This window comes from Capra hircus, chromosome 19 (assembly GCF_001704415.2).
Source record: "Capra hircus breed San Clemente chromosome 19, ASM170441v1, whole genome shotgun sequence".
NCBI classification, from domain to species: Eukaryota; Metazoa; Chordata; class Mammalia; order Artiodactyla; family Bovidae; genus Capra; species Capra hircus.
Window position 1 is genome coordinate 11,653,064 of NC_030826.1, and position 16,807 is coordinate 11,669,870.

The following is a 16,807-nucleotide window of genomic DNA, read 5'->3' on the forward strand; positions in this document are numbered from 1 at the left end:
ACTTGTTGGAGTGCTGAAACCTGAAACACAAAGCCATCTGCTTAGAAAGAATAAAAAGGTGGCAGTGAGTCATACAAATTACATTGAGTCAATATTAGTTTAATAGCAGATGACCCTCCAACATAATAGACAAGACATTCAAAACACTGAATAGAGAGGAAGTGTGAAACTCAAATGTCACAACTAATTTTTACCTAATTTCTGACAGTTGTTAGTGTTTCTGACAATTGTTAGCGCCCTCTATTCTTAGAATATATTTACATTTTAAAATAAAATAAAGCAGAAAATAATGGTTAAAAAAATCACAGTTAATGGTTGACTTATTAAAGACCTGATTATCTTGAGTTCCAAAATAAGCCACTTATTTCAATGATGGTGCACTAATTTTAATTAGATCTGCCCACTCCTAAATAGCTTGACACATAAGATATTGATCAGATCAATCCAGTGCAGTCAAGTAGTAGGAAAGAGTGCTGGAGCCGCCAAAAATCAATACAAGAATATTTTTGAATGTCAAAGAGAGAGAGATCATTTTCATATCCTTTTTTGTCTGTTTCCTTTCATACATAGCTTCCCTGATGGCTCAGACAGTAAAGAATCTGCCTATATCACAGGAAACACAGGTTCGATCCCTGGGTCGGGAAGATCCCCTGGAGCAGGCAATGGCAACCCACCCTAGTATTCTTGCTGGGAAATCCCATAGACAGAGAGGCTACAGTTCATGGGGTCTCTGAGCTGGACACAACTGAGCAACTAATACTTCCACACACATCAGGACCAATTTTCTCTGTCTCTCCTGTACCAGTATACATTATATTGAATGGGTTTTGCCCTATATCTTATTTCTCCCTCTTTACACTAGATTATAAAAGTTCTAATGACTATATACTTTCAAGGAGGACTCTGATTTTAATAAGCATTTTTACAGTGATGAGCCATTTTATCTTGGGGAATCACTTTATTTATTATTATTATTTTAATATTTATTTACTTGGCTAATATTCTTAGGGGCATAATCCTTTTTTTTTTAGTTTTTTATTTTTTTAATTTTAAAATCTTTAATTCTTACATGCATTCCCAAACATGAACCCCCCTCCCCCCTCCCTCCCCATAACATCTCTCTGGGTCATCCCCATGCACCAGCTCCAAGCATGCTGTATCCTGCATCAGACATAGACTGGCGATTCAATTCTTACATGCTAGTATACATGTTAGAATGCCATACTCCCAAATCATCCCACGCTCTCCCTCTCCCTCTGAGTCCAAAAGTCCATTATACACATCTGTGTCTTTTTTCCTGTCTTGCATACAGGGTCGTCATTGCCATCTTTCTAAATTCCATATATATGTGTTAGTATACTGTATTGGTGTTTTTCTTTCTGGCTTACTTCACTCTGTATAATCGGCTCCAGTTTCATCCATCTCATCAGAACTGATTCAAATGAATTCTTTTTAACGGCTGAGTAATACTCCATAGTGTATAATGTACCACAGCTTTCTTATCCATTCATCTGCTGATGGACATCTAGGTTGTTTCCATGTCCTGGCTATTATAAACAGTGCTGCGATGAACATTGGGGTACATGTGTCTCTTTCAATTCTGGTTTCCTCGGTGTGTATGCCCAGCAGTGGGATTGCTGGGTCATAAGGTAGTTCTATTTGCAATTTTTTAAGGAATCTCCACACTGTTCTCCATAGTGGCTGTACTAGTTTGCATTCCCACCAACAGTGTAGGAGGGTTCCCTTTTCAGGAGCATAATTCTTGACAGCTAAACAGTGGCAATGCCCATCAACTGATGAATGGATAAACAAAACGTGGTACATCCATATAAGTCACTTGGCCATAAAAAAGGAATGAAGTTCTGCTACATGCTTAACATTGCTGGGCATTAAAAACACTGCACTAAGCGAAGGAAGTCAGACGCAATAGGTCACATTTTGTATGATTCCATTTACATAAATGTCCAGAGTAGGCAAATCCAAAGACACGAGGTAAACTGGTATTGCCTAGAGCTGAAGGGTTGAAGGAGAATGGTTGGAGGGGAGTGATTGCTAACAGATACGGGGTTTCTTTGGAGGGTGATGAAAACTGATTGTGGTGGTCCAGTGGTTAAGAATCCATCTTCCAATGCAGGGGATGTGGGTTCGATCCCTGGTTCAGGAACTAAACTCCAACATGCTGCAGGGCAACCAAGCCCATGCACCACAACAAGAGAAGCCCTCATGCTGCAACAAAGACCCCACCACCCTCAAAAAACTGACTGTGGTGATGGGTGCACAACCTAGTGAAAATTCATGTTAAGTGACTGATTATATTATATGCATTAAATATAAATTATATCTCAATTAAAAAAGGAATGAATTATCAAAAACTGCAACAAGAGGCATTTGTTGTTCAGTCACTCAGTTGCATCCAACTCTTTGCGATCCCACGGACTGCAGTACGCCAGGCTATCCTGTCCTTCATTATCTCCCGGAGTTTGCTCAAACTCATGTCCATTGAGTCCGTGATGCCATCCAACCATCTCATCCTCAGTCACCCCCTTCTTCTCTTGCCGTCCATCTTTCCCACCAATCAGGGTCTTTTCCAATGAGTCAATTCTTCGCATCAGACAGCCAACGTAATGAAGCTTCAGCTTCAGCATTAGTCTTCCCAGTGAATATTCAGGGTTGATTTTCTTTATGATTGACTAGTTTGATCTCCTTGCAATCCAAGGGACTCTCAAGAGTCTTTTCCAACACCACAGTTCAAAAGCATCAATTCTTTGGTGCTCAGCCTTCCTTATGATCCAACTCTCACATCCATACATGACTACTGGAAAAATCATAGCTTTGACTAGACAGTAAGAGGGATAAATCAAAATAATTTTGCTGGGAGAAAGAAGACAAAAAGAGTATCCACTCTGATTCTATTTATATAAAATTCTAGAAATTAATAAACTGACCTACAATGACAGACAGCAGACCTGTGGTTGCCTAGGGCTCAGTGGGTGAAATAGGAATGAAGAGGGGCAAGAAGAAAGATTACAAAGAGGCATAAGAAAATATCTGAGGTGAGAATATATTCATAATGTGGGGCTTCACAGATGGCATAGGGGTAAAAGAATCCGCTTGCAATGCAGAAGATATGAGAGTCACAGGTTTGATCCCTGAGTTGGGAAGATGCCCTGGAGAAGGAAATGGCAACCCACTCCAGTATTCTTGCCTGGGAAATCCCATGGACAGAGAAGCCTGGAGGGGCTACCATCCATGGGATCGCAAAGAGTCGGACACAACTTAGCAACTAAACAACAATGTATTTATAATGTTAATCATGGTGATGTTTCACAGCTGTATACATATATCAAACCTTATCAAATTGTACACTTTTAATATTTTATACCTCAACAAAGTTGAGTTTTTAAAATAAAAAACAAAAAGAGATACTACCTAACCAGAGTCCAGCTGGCTCGAGGAGATGTCATCATTTCCAGTGGGGTGTCATCACTGATCTTGGGGGCGGTGCTTAGTGGTCGTGGCTCCATCACGTGCTCCACTAAGGTCCCATAGCAGCTAATAATGTAGAGGGATTCAACTACAACTTGTTTGGACTGATCTACAAACAGAAAAACAGATGCTGGATATGTGAAAATGGCATAAAAGGAGAAGAGCTTCATTTTTACAAGTTATTGACCCTTCAATCTATTCCTGAGGCTGGCCGTGAAAATAAGAAAGCAGAAACTTTTTCACACGGTGCCCGCTCCTTGTCTAAAGGTTATTCTTATAAGTAGATGCTAATAAATATGAAGGGCTTCTTCAATGACTCAGTAGGTAAAGAATACATCTGCAATGCAAGAGACGCAGGAGATGCAGGTTCGATCCCTGGGTCGGGAAGATCCCCTGGAGGTGGAAATGGCAACCCACTCCAGTATTCTTGCCTGGCAAACCCCATGGACAGAGAAGCCTGGTGGGCTACAGTCCATGGAGTCTCAAAGAGTCGGATATGACTTAACGACTGAGCACAACAATAATGAACATGAAAAGGTCTTTGCTATCAAAATATTTTTAAATCTTTAAGCAATTTATTTCAAGAATGACACAAATATATTCAAAATTCTAGTATGCTGAAACAATATTATACAATCTTTTGCATTTGCCTACAGTGTAGTAATTTGTCCCACAACACGCAAAATGAATACCAGGTGAGAGAGGGAAGGACGGACAGAAAAGAGAGACTGTGTCTGCCTAAATCAGCCTAACTTCTCACACACTCCCTCTCAGAAAAGTTTCTCCTCTAACTTTCTGGATTAAAACAAACAAACAAATGAAAACCAGGAGCAAATCCTCCTCCCCCAAAGCTTCTTCCTTCATTCCTTTCAGCGGGCTCACTGGCCCCCACAGTAAGTGAAGAGCAGTCGTGCTTTGAGGTCAGGTGCTGAATATGGACCTAATCAAATGACTTTATAACAAGTACACATGTCCTCATTACCAAGACAGGTTTAGTCCTCTATCTGGGGTTTTACAGTAAACCTAGGAGCACATAAAATCCCTCATGAGTGCTGGGCGGGTCACCTTATCTCTTTGCCAAAGGACTCAATTACAGCTGATTGGAGAACATGGCTAATGACGAGTCAGTGGGACACAAAGAGCAGCAAGTTAAAAGGGTAATTAGAACAGAAGGGAGAAGCATTTGAAACGGAGCTTCACAGAGGGTTTTAACTAGTAACAAAAAGTCATTTCGATAGCATCATTAAAGCAAAGGAGGTAACAAAAAAAATAAAGATGGGATAAGAAAATGGAAGGCTTGCCTACTGCACAGTATCCTCTCCCACTTAGGTAAAGAGCCTGCTGTGCCTGGGATCCTATTTCCAAGGAAAGGGCCACTGAAAGGCGATAACGAGGGAAAGAGCTGATGTCTGACTGCCAGTATTAAGCGTCAAGGAGAGCCGTTTTGCCAAGAACAATACAGCCTGTGGAACTCATCAGAAGAGGGCTTCGCTAACAGTTCAGTTTCTGACCTACTTCAATAGAATCACAATAATAAAGAGGAAATTTTTAACATTCAAAATAAAACACGTGGTCCAGGAAAGGAGGCACTCTTTGCTACGTAAGAACGATAAGGGATCATATACAGTATTTCTGTAAGCTGATTCTGGTGGTCAAAGAAGGGATTTAAATAAACAATACTATATAAGTTCAAAGGGACACTGGTGACCATAAAAGATTCTTATTTCTGAGTGGGAGCCTGTATATCTTAATTTATAACATGGCAGAACTGTTGTTGATTATTCTTAGAGATGTATCAGAAAACCTGGATTCAAACTGATACCACTGCCAACTAACTAGCATTTTCAGCTAAATTACTTAAACTCACTAAACTCAAATTCTTCATCTCTAAAATAGGGATAACAGCATTTTTCCTCTCCACAGTTCATAGACAATGACATGAAAATATCATTTGAGAAGAATGTAAAAGATACATATAATGATATGGGACTGACAACTTTGACAGCACCTGTATATTGTCACCAGCAAAACAAAAACACTCAGTGGGCAATTTATTTCACATTTATAGTGAAAGGACAGCCTTTTCTGTTGACGAGACTTGAGTAGTTGAGGAAAGACAATGCTAACTGAGTGGGGGGAAATTCTGCTATTGGGCTGAAGCTTATTCAAAGAGAACTGCTATGAGTTTTCTTCAATAAACACAAATTACATATGGTTAAGTTTAACTTCAGCAAAAACACATACCTTTTTCTCTTTTCAGACCTGCATTATTTGCAAACCACGATCGGGATGTCCCAAATGTTGCTGCCACACAAAATTCTCCGCCCATTGATTTGCTTGGTGAAATTTGTGGAGGTGGTTTAACTTTGCTTAAAAGATAAAATGATAGAAAAAAAATTACCAAGATGAAATCACAGTCCTCAAGATAATGACATATTTCCCTTAAAATTCTGCCACATATAGACATGCGTTTTGCCTTAAGTAGAACTGTGATCGGCAGCAAAACTAGTTCAAAGTTTCAAGGTATTATCAGAATAGCAGCTTCTAAGACCAAGAAGAATTGACTTCTTTCTGAAGAATATACTGCCAAAATCCAAGTCAACTTATTTGAAGTGGATAATATTTCCCTGGATATTTCAAAGTGGAACAATAAAACCAGCATAAACCTCTCATAATAATAGAACAGCCTATCATTTCATATTAAATATAAAACATGAGACTGACAATACAGTTGAATGGAGACAGCATGTATGAAAACACAAGATGATACAGAATAGAATCCTGACAATGCTCGCAGCCACATGCGATGTATGGTTAGACAACGTCTGGAGAGGAGATCTAACAATCTAATGCAATTATGATCACTGATCTTCCTATTTCTCACGTTTTCTTTGTGGATTTGTGAAAATGACAGGTCTATTTTTGTTCTGTTTCTTCTAATGTTTAAGAATACAATAAGTAACTTCTGCTACTTCACGTAACTACCATAAAAAAGCACAAGCGTTCCTCTTTGCTTTCCCCAAATCAGCTTCCAGCTTCTAGTACAATCAACTTATGATAACAACCTATTGTCTTCTTTCAATCCTGTATCTCTTCTCTATGTCAAAGTCTGCCCCCAAAGTTCCTTAGCAATTTCACCAGGGACCTTATAAACTCTGCTAGACAGTCTCCAATGTCAAATGACATTATTTCTACTTTCCTTTGCTCATTATCCTTTATCTCTTTGTCTTTTAATGAAGTAAGGTTAGATGGAGAAAGACTGGGTTTTGGGGGTCAGGTAAAAACATGAATCTGAATCCCAGGTGCAAAAGTACCTGTGTGAATTTCGCTTGTTACTTAACCTCTCAGAGCTCACACAACTAATATATAAAACAGAAAAATCATAATGCCTACCTCGTAGTGTTATTTTAAGGATTACCATATTACATGTGTTCTCAAAGTGTGGACCCTGGCACTGAGAAGTTCTTAGACATGCAAATAATCTTCAAGCATGCCCCACCCTGACAATCTGTTTTAACAAATCTTCCAGGAGATTCTGGCAACCACTCAGGTTTAAGAACCACTGATTTTGTAACGTGCAGAAAGCACTCAGGGCAGTGCCTTCCCATACCTCAGTTCTTAATGCTAACTATCTCCTATTTAGCACACAGTCTTAAGTTTTTAAAAGATCAGACTTCAGTTCGGTAATTTCAGTTTCCAGGTGTTATGACACCTGAAATAGTCTCACGTATCTGATTTCCTGAGCCCTCTCTTTTGATGTCTTCCTGGTAGGGAAAGCAAAATGTCTGGATCAGAAGCCACTCCGCTTGGTCCTTTTGGTGTCTGCCTTTGACAAAATCCATACGATGCACCTTGTCATATACGACAAGGCCTCTTCTTTCCAACATTAACATTTTCTAAACACTCCAAGTTATTACCCATAAAAGTCACATCCATGCCTAAAACACTGAAGACTTCCACTGACAGGGTACAGAATAATAGCTTCGTGTGTGTGTCAAGATTCTGTGATAAAACGAATGTTTCTACAAACAATTTCATATCTCTGCTGCATTTGCCACAGCTGCAATGTTGTTGTTGTTGTTCAGTCGCTCAGTCATGTCCAACTCTGCGATCCCATGGACTGCAGCACACCAGGCTTCTCTGTCCTTCACGGTCTCCTGGAGTTTGCTCAAATTCATGTCCACTGAGTTGGCGATACTATATAACCACCTCATGGTCTGCCACCCTCGTCTCCTTTAGCCTTCAATCTTTCCCAGCATAGGATCTTTTCCAATGAGTTGGCTCTTCACATCAGGTAGCCAAAATACTGGAGCTTCAGCTTCAGCATCAGTCCTTCCAATGAGTACTCAGGGTTGATTTCCTTTATGACTGACTGGTCTGATCTCCCTGCAATCCAAGGGACAATCAAGAGTCTCTTCCAGCACCACAATTTGAAAGCATCAGTTCTTCGGTGCCCAGCCTTCTTTTTGGTCTAACTCTCGTATCTGTACATGATTACTGGAAAAACCATAACTTTAACTATATGGACCTTTGTCAGCAAAGTGACGCCTCTGCTTTTTAATACGCTGCCTAGGTTTGTCATAGCTTTTCCTCCAAGGAGCAAGTATCTTTTAATTTCATGGCTGCAGTCACCACCTGCAGTGATTTTGGAGCCCCCAAAAATAAAATCTGTCACTGCTTCCACTTTTTTCCCATCTATTTGCCATGACTTGACAGGACTGAATGCTCTTAGTCTTTTGGAAGCTGAGTTTTAAGCCAAATTTTTCACTCTCCTCTTTCACCCTCTTCAAGAAGCACTTGAGCTCCTCGGTGCTTCAGTTCCTCTTCACTTTCTGCCATCAGGTAGTATCATCTGCATATCAAAGGCTGATGATATTTTTCCCAGCAATCTTGATTCCAGTTTGTGATTTACCCAGCCTGGCATTTTGCATGATGTACTTAATGTGCATGTAAGTTAAATAAGCAAGGTGACAGTATACAGACTGGATGTACTTTTCCAATTTTGAACCAGCCCGTTGTTCCATGTCCAGTTCTAACTGTTGCTTCTTGACCTGCATACAGGCCTTTCAGGAGGCAGGTAAGGTGGTTTGGTATTCCCAACTCTTTAAGAATTTTCCACAGTTTGTTGTGATCCACACACTCAAAGGCTTTCATGTAGTCAATGAAGAAGTAGATGTTTCTCTGGAACTCTCTTGCTTTTTCTATAATCCAATGGATGTTCGCAATTTGATCTCTGGTTCCTCTGCTTTTCCTAAATCCAGTTTACACATCTGGAAGTTCTTGGTTCACATACTATAGAAGCCTGGCTTGAAGGATTTTGAGCATTACCTTGCTAGCATGTGAAATGAGCGCAATTGTACGGTAGTTTGAACATTCTTTGGCACTGGCCTTCTTTGGGACTGGAATGAAAACTGACCTTCCAGACCTGTGACCATTACTGAGTTTTCAAAATTTGCTGGTTATGTTGAGTGCAGCACTTTAACAGCAACATCTTTTAGGATTTTAAATAGCTCAGCGGGAATTCCATCATCTCCACCAGCTTTGTTCATAGTAATGCTTCGTAAGGCCCACTTGACATTACACTCCAGAATGTGAGTGACCATACCATCATGCTTATCCAGGTAGTTAAGATCTTTTTTGTATAGTTCTTCTGTGTATCCCTCCCTGCCATCTCCTCTGCTTCTGTTAGGTCTTACTGTTTCTGTTTTTTATTGTGCTCATCTTTGCCTGAAATGTTCCTTTGGTATCTTCAATTTTCTTGAAGCAATCTCTAGTCTTTCCCATTCTATTATTTTCCTCTGTTTCTTTGCATTGTTCACTTAAGAAGCCTTTCTTGTCTCTCCTTGCTGTTCTCTGGAACTCTACATTCAGTTCGGTGTTTCTTTCCCTTTCACCTCTGCCTTTCGCTTCTCTTCTTTTCTCAGCTATTTGTAAGGTTCCTTCGTAGTCTTTATTTCCATTGTGTGTGTGCTCAGTGATGTCCGATTCTTTGCAACCCCATGGACTTGGATTTTCCCGGCAAGAATACTGGGGTGGGTTGCCATTTCCTCCTCCAGCGGATCTTCCTGACCCAGGGATCAAACCCACGTCTCCTCTGTCTCCTGCACTGGCAGGTGGATTCTTTACCACTGAGCCCTTGTTTCTGTTACTGAACTGCTATCAAGGAGCTGTAAGTTCCTGTAACTATTAATAGCATCTTTTAACTTCCATTGGTTAGTTTCTGGAGGCTGGAAGGCTGAGGAGAGAGGCAGAAAAAAAATTCCAAAATTTTTTTGAAAGGTGCTTCAACTGTATGACTTATTTTTTACTAGAATCACCATCAAGCAGCAATGACAATACAAAATATACAAATTCAAAGTTCTTTGCAAATTCCTGAGTTATTTTTGTTTTTGCTGTTTAAATCATGTGGTAAGCAACAAGACTGAAGCTGACACTCCTATACTTTGGCCACCTGATATGAAGAACTGACTCATTTGAAAAGACCCTGATGCTGGAAAAGATTGAAGGCAGGAGGAGAAGGGGACGACAGAGGATGAGATGGTTGGATGGTATCACCAACTCAATGGACACCTGAGTTTGAGTAAACTCCGGGAGTTGGTGATGGACAAGGAGGCTTGGCGTGCTGCAGTCCATGGGGTCACAAAGAACTGGACGCGACTGAGCGACTGAACTGAACTGAACTGAGGCAACAAGACAGAAAACAAGCAGCATGCCACTTCTTGTGAGAGTCTATGGTGCATCTAAGCTATGTGTCCTAAATAGATTTTTAAAGTTGCTACTGGGCCAGTTGGCTACCTTTGTAATATGATAATCAATTTAGTCTTTAGTCAAGCAAATATATATTTTGTATGTTTACTGGCTTACAGTCTAATTATTCAATGTCAAAAGCTGAAGTCTCAGACTTCTTTAATGTTATACATAACTCAATTTCTGAACACATGACTAAAATGCATCAATATAGTATCATTTTACATAAACTCATTATTTCCTGCAGAGAATAAGTACCTTATGTTAAAAATATTCTTAAAATTATGAAGAAATTATCATTTTTATTCTTATATTTCATCATTTCTTCTTATTCTTCTGATAGGGGCTTCATAAATCACATTAGTAAAAGTTTGTGTTTAATATTAAAAGTTTTTATCCCTGAAAATAACTTGCCACCTCCTGCATGACACAAGGCAATGTATTGGGTACTTAGCATGTTTGGTGAACATAGTCATAACAAGTTAGTTCTATCATCAATCTACCTTTGGAATGATTATGGTATTTAAGCAAAATAGAAATTTTAAATATGTGCAGTATATGTATACAAGATTTTCTGAAAAATAGAAAAGACACATAGTCTAAAGAAAATATTATTAATAAAGTATTTTCTATATGAAATATTCAAAGGAAGAAAATTTAATATTGGTTCAATTTCCCATTTATCCTGAAATTTTAAAAGACCAAGATCAGGTGGAATATTGGGTGGAAACAGAATTGAACTTTTCCCAATGACCCAGAATATTTCTACTGCAAAATCACCTTTTGTTGGCAGAAAGATAAAATATTGAAAAATGATACATATGTGAAAAGAATAAAAGAGAAAAGTGCTAGCCTTGTAACTCATGCTTATTTATAGATTGGTGCTCCAACCATTTTAGAAAAGCACTCCAATATTAGCCTTCTTTTCTCTCTTCTCAATATCTATCTCCCTTTATCTTCTGAAAGAGACTTAAAAAATTCTATTATAAGACATTTGCAAGTTTAAAACAAATGCCTCTCACTGTTTAACTAATTTACTCAATTAGTAGTTGATAGAAAAAAAAATATGTGTATACGGGGGTCCAAAAATTCAATTGTGTTACCGTTACAAATGAATACAAAACATCCTGATAGAGGTGGTGGACTCCTATCCATTAATGACTCCTGCACTATACTCTCCTGTGCCATAAATAATTCCAAGGTCAAAAACTAAAGAAAACTTTGCCTTCACTTGTGAGCAAAACATAACGGACTACAGAATGAATTCAACCTTCGCCATATCAGAAAACATCATATTTACAAAACTTACTACAAGAGACAACATAATCAAAACTAATATAAATATATGATAAAAAAAAACAACAACAACAAATAAGGTGCTAAATTGAAACTCAGGATTTTAATATTTCATCATTTCTTCTGGGAGACCTAACCATCAAACCATAGGATGAGAATCATTTTTAATGCCATCAGATGTTCTAGGGACATTAACATGATGACATCTTTAAAAATATTTACAAAGACTATGGAAGTTACCCATTGGCTCCTTCTGCATTATGTAATTCAGTCAGATAAACATATTAAATTTCTCTGCTTGTTTTTTTCTCCACACTCTAACCACAGACAGACCAAAAAAAAAAGCAAGACTCTAATGATACAGGCTTTAAAATTATAGCAAAATTATGTGCATATGGATAATTTTCTATGTTCTATAAAATAGGGTATAAGTGGTGAATCTGTGGATGGCATGAAAAACGACTATGAGGTCTAGGGCCTTGTTTAGGACACAAGCATGGAAAAGGGATAAGCTGAGATAGAAGCACCGTTTCTTTCATTCCCTGAATCACAAGGTTACAGTCAATACTTCAGTTCAAATCTTAGGCAATATTTATATAAGAATTACAAGTGGTGTTATACCTTGTGTTAAAGAGAAAAGGCTTTTCTTTATATTCCTCACTGTGATTAGGCGTTCAAAAGGAGTTTAGAAGTTTCCCTCATTCTCAGCTTTATGTTCGAAATAAAAACTAAGAAGGAAAATGAAAGTACTGCATTTTTTAAAAAGATACTAACCAGGTATCTAAAAGTATTCTATCACAAATTCTTTTTAAAGATCTAACAGATTTTCTTTGAACTCGGCATATAAGAGTCTCCTCTCCATATAAATCTTTTCTTCTGAAAATGAATTTATATTTTTTTCAACAGTGTCAGAATAACTAGATTAGTTGAAATTAACTATTTATAAACAGACTGAAAACTTGGCACTAATTAAAACTTTAAATATAATTTGATACTTAAGTTTTAACTCCTCTTTAAAATTAACCTTATATACTATACAGATATATTCAAATGAACTAACTTTTGTCTACACTGTTGCGCATATATTTTTTCTTTCACTAAGAAATTTAAAAAACTAGGAAAGTTTACTAGATGCAGATTAGGAACTCCATAACAACTTGTTACTTATTTATAATATTGAAAGCAACATTCATTTTTAAAATTTCACTGTATTTCTCTTATATTTTCTGCATTTAAAAAGTATATCATGTGTGTGATTCTTTTACATCATTTATACCATCATTTAAATTCCAGAATCCTAGAAAATACATAATCTTCAGAATGTATAAAATGGCAAAAGTGTTGAAGTTGGTCTGCATAGTTAACTTTCCAACAAGTTTATTTGGTTGTCAAAGGAAAAGAAATTATTATAAACTGACTCATCTGAAGCCGCATTCATTTAAACAATTAAAACAGTTTATCAAAGAATGGAGAAATTAGCAGAAATTGTGATCAATCAAAAGCAAAATCTTAGCTAAATATAAATGTTTCAACTGAAAAATAATAAAAAATTTGTAAGAAATTTCTATAACATTTTAAGAGGAACTATAAAAGTTACATATTCTTCCAAAATACAAATCCTACCCTATACTTAAAGTCCTAAAAACTTGATGAAATAAAGAAATAATTTTATTTAACATAATATTTATTCCAAAACAGTAAATAAAAACATTCTCAGGTTGAATGCTAAACATGGAAAAATAATAAAAACTCTTAAAACAAAGAAGCTTTTTATAAACAACATGGAAGAAGTTGTCAAATTTATATTCATTTTGCTGCCTTAATTTGAGGTTTCATTAAGATCTTAATGGGAAAAACATGCACCACCAGTAAAGAGACGTATTTTAAAGGAGGATCTTTTAGGCTAGCACAAGTGACTAAAAACGAGTTTCTTGCTAGCTAACGATGGCATCAAACAAACCACAAAGCAGTCTTCTAAAAGACAGGCAATGATTTAAAAGTCTACTATATTTCATATATCCCTTTCTTTAATCTGGCTCTTTTAATCTTGTTTCAACCTCAAATCATTTCTGGTTGACAAGTGCTTTTGCTTAAATTTGAGGAGCACATAAGCTGTTGAAGGCATGGGCTTTTCTTATTTCACATACAACATTTGTCATTCCATCTTTACGTCTATGCTAAAACTTCAAACTTTATTAACATACTAAAACTCTTTTCTTTGTACTTAAAATGAGAAATTTATCCTGAGATGGAATTTAATTCTAAATTGAGTCTACAAAGAAATCTTGTCATATGTTGAATCTAGCATTTAAAATTCCACTGTTTGCTACAAGCTCCTCAGTAAGATCCATGTATCTTATTTGTTTTTGGAAGAAAATCTAGTTAACACAAAGAATGAAGATTGACTTCCAGGGAGTTTTACTCATGTATACCCTGAATTTGCTTATCACAGTTTCACAATCTGTGTACTAATTTTGATACTGAATTTTAAGGAGGAAATCTTTACGATGATTTATCACCCTACTCTAATGCAATAATGAAATTTTCAGATGTTCCTATTAGCGTATGAACACTGAAATTAGTTTGTGTCAAATTATTTCTTTTTGTCCAAGAGGAAAAAAGACTGTAAGACTTTTCCCTAGGACCGTAAGACAGTATAAACAAGTCTCAGAAGCAGTTATGAGAATTTCACATACATGTATTCTGACTAAATTTATAAAACTGATATAAGTTAACCAAAATGTCTCGTCGGCTCACTCACTCCTAGAACCAAAACAAAACAACAAAAACATGATCTAACTTAAAGAAGCTTCTTCTCAAAAATGGAATTTCCCCCTTAAACCAGAAAAGAAACCATAGCATGGCAGGTAACATTTACTGAGCTCTTATTATGTGCCAGGCACTGTTCTAAGTAATTTATACGTTGGTTCATTTAATCCTCATAATGAACCTATAAGGTAGATACTACTGGTAACTCTAACAGAGATAAGAAAACCAAGATATAGACAGGCTTTAGAAAACTGCCTAAGATCATATAGGTAGTAAGTGTGTGACCTGGAATTTAAGACCTAGACAGTCTGATTCTGGAGCTCTGACTCTTAACTATTTTGTTAAACATATTACACCAAGCTCTAAATACATTCTATTGCACATCTTTACATAAAAGTATGAAATATACCGTTTCTTTTCTATGATCATCATGCTAAGACTGACAAAGTTATATTTTATGCACTCTTATATAATAATGTAAACAAGTTATAGTGGGTAGATGCTAATAACTCAAAATAATCAGTTATTTAGGAATTTAGGAGTTTGTACATAAAACCCAAATTTCCCCATGTAGCTCCTTAACTACCTAAACTATTCAAAACAGAACTGACTCTTTTTCCTTTGGTACCAAAAAAAATGCAGTAAAAATTTATAGGGTATTTTTAGTATAACTTAAATGTATTTATATTTCAAAATAAATCATGTCTTCAGAAGTTCAGCATGTCAATGTAGGGAGTTTCTATCTTCTATCACTATAATACTAAAAGCTTTAAATGTGGGTGTTGGCCATTTTTATATACCAGCATTATTATGAGAGAATTCTTCTCCTGTCTTTTTTTTTTAATATTATTCTATGATTTTTTAATGTGAATTTTCAAAAAATGAAATGAAACCAAGAAAACTGATCTTTTCAAGCTTAAACACCAACATCTACCAATGACTCAGTAATTCGGTGCATCTATCTGTGATCAGGCCATGCAACTGAAAACAGAGTACAAAACAGAGTTACTTTCGGAGAGAACAGCAAAGGAATTAGGCATGCGGGACTGAACTGAGACTCACCATGGAGCTTTTATGGAAAAACACCCCGCTCCAAACAGATAAGGCCTTCATGGAAAAGGGGGGAAAAGGCACAAAAATATTAGAGGAAAATTCATTTAATATTAACAAATACATGTTGATCATACTGTTAAAGAGTATGGATAAAATAGCTAAAAAAATTAGTAATCGTTTGCAATTCTGCTGTCAAATACTAACAAGTCTGATATAACCACTGAACAGAAGGATGTGTAGTAACAAGTCCCTTCATTTTCATAAGGTTCCAGATTTCAAAATGCTCTGTTTCTCCCCCTTTTCTGGAGCACCCCTGTAGGGTTCCTAAGATAAAGTAAAATTTACTTCAGAGGCCCTTTAAAACAGAGTACAAGTTAAATGGAATAACTGGATGGAGAGAAGAGTGGAACCAGGAGCAGCACGTGTGGCTGTGCGACACGAAATGTTTAGCACCAGTGAGAGAGGGCTCGATAAAAATTTGATAAGCACTGTTGCTGTTCACCACCTGTCTCAGAGCCACAGAAAGGACGTATTTTCTAAGCTGCTTCATTACAGTAAGCGGTACTGCATACTGCTGGTCAAAGGAACTAACACTAAATACAAGTCTGTGGTATGATTTACTTCCATTTTAGGGTCACATTCCAGGAAATCAGCATTTCTCTTAATAATGACAGAAGAGGTTAGCTTCCTCTATCTGGCCTATACCGGGCTAGGTTGGAATACAGGAAACTAAAGCCACAATTGCTTGTTTTAAATATAGCTGGGGATACAAAGGCAGACTTCCATGTTACACATATTTCTTCTTAATATTCTGTTCATAGCATTTAAGACATGCTATGCATACTTGCACAGAGAGAAGACTGACTTAATTATATCCAGAACAGAATACTGTTGTTGCATCTAACATTTGGAAGGAAGACATAACAAACTGAGAAAGAAAGAGCACTGCATAACTTGGTAATTCTCTTCAACTTTGGTGCCAAGAACATTAAAAAAGAAAACTCATGCTAATTAGCATCAATCTCCCAGTGAAGTGGACGCACAACACCAAGTACAGTTCTGAGGACTGAAGTACAGAAGATACGAAGAAGAGAACAAAAAAGCAAGAGACTATTAATATTAGAAGAAACTGTGAGTTGGGAAGACAGAGATAATAGAAAACTTTAGAGATGATTCAAATGCAAAGCAAGGAAATCTCTTGATATAAGAGAAGACCACAACCAGAGATATGATTTCATCACTCACATCTAAAACAATGCATTCCAAAATTGTTTTGACTGTGATCCATGGAAATACGCAGTTGGCTCTCCATATCCAGAGGGCCCATACCCACAACCAACCATAGATCAAAATCATTCAGAAAAAAAAATTCCAGAGAGTTCCAAAAGGTAAAACTTGCTATGCACCAGCAACTATTTACAATTTAGAAAAGACTTAAAGTATATGCATAGATGTG

At 37.0% G+C, this 16,807-nt stretch overlaps 1 protein-coding gene across 8 annotated transcripts in view; it reads right to left on the bottom strand.

Moving 5' to 3' along the window:
• BCAS3 (BCAS3, microtubule associated cell migration factor) overlaps positions 1–16,807 on the bottom strand; it is a 592,226-nt gene that overhangs the window by 316,735 nt on the left and 258,684 nt on the right. For 4 of the 8 annotated variants that reach the window (XM_005693141.3, XM_013971822.2, XM_013971824.2 and 1 more), the window contains exons 17-19: positions 15,361–15,405; positions 5,731–5,855; positions 3,430–3,595 (exon numbers count right to left, since the gene is read on the bottom strand). In XM_005693141.3, the coding sequence (XP_005693198.1) occupies positions 3,430–3,595; positions 5,731–5,855; positions 15,361–15,405 (336 nt within the window). The remainder of the gene's footprint in view (positions 1–3,429; positions 3,596–5,730; positions 5,856–15,360; positions 15,406–16,807) is intronic. The other 4 variants (XM_005693143.3, XM_005693140.3, XM_005693139.3 and 1 more) reach the window with 1 other exon arrangement.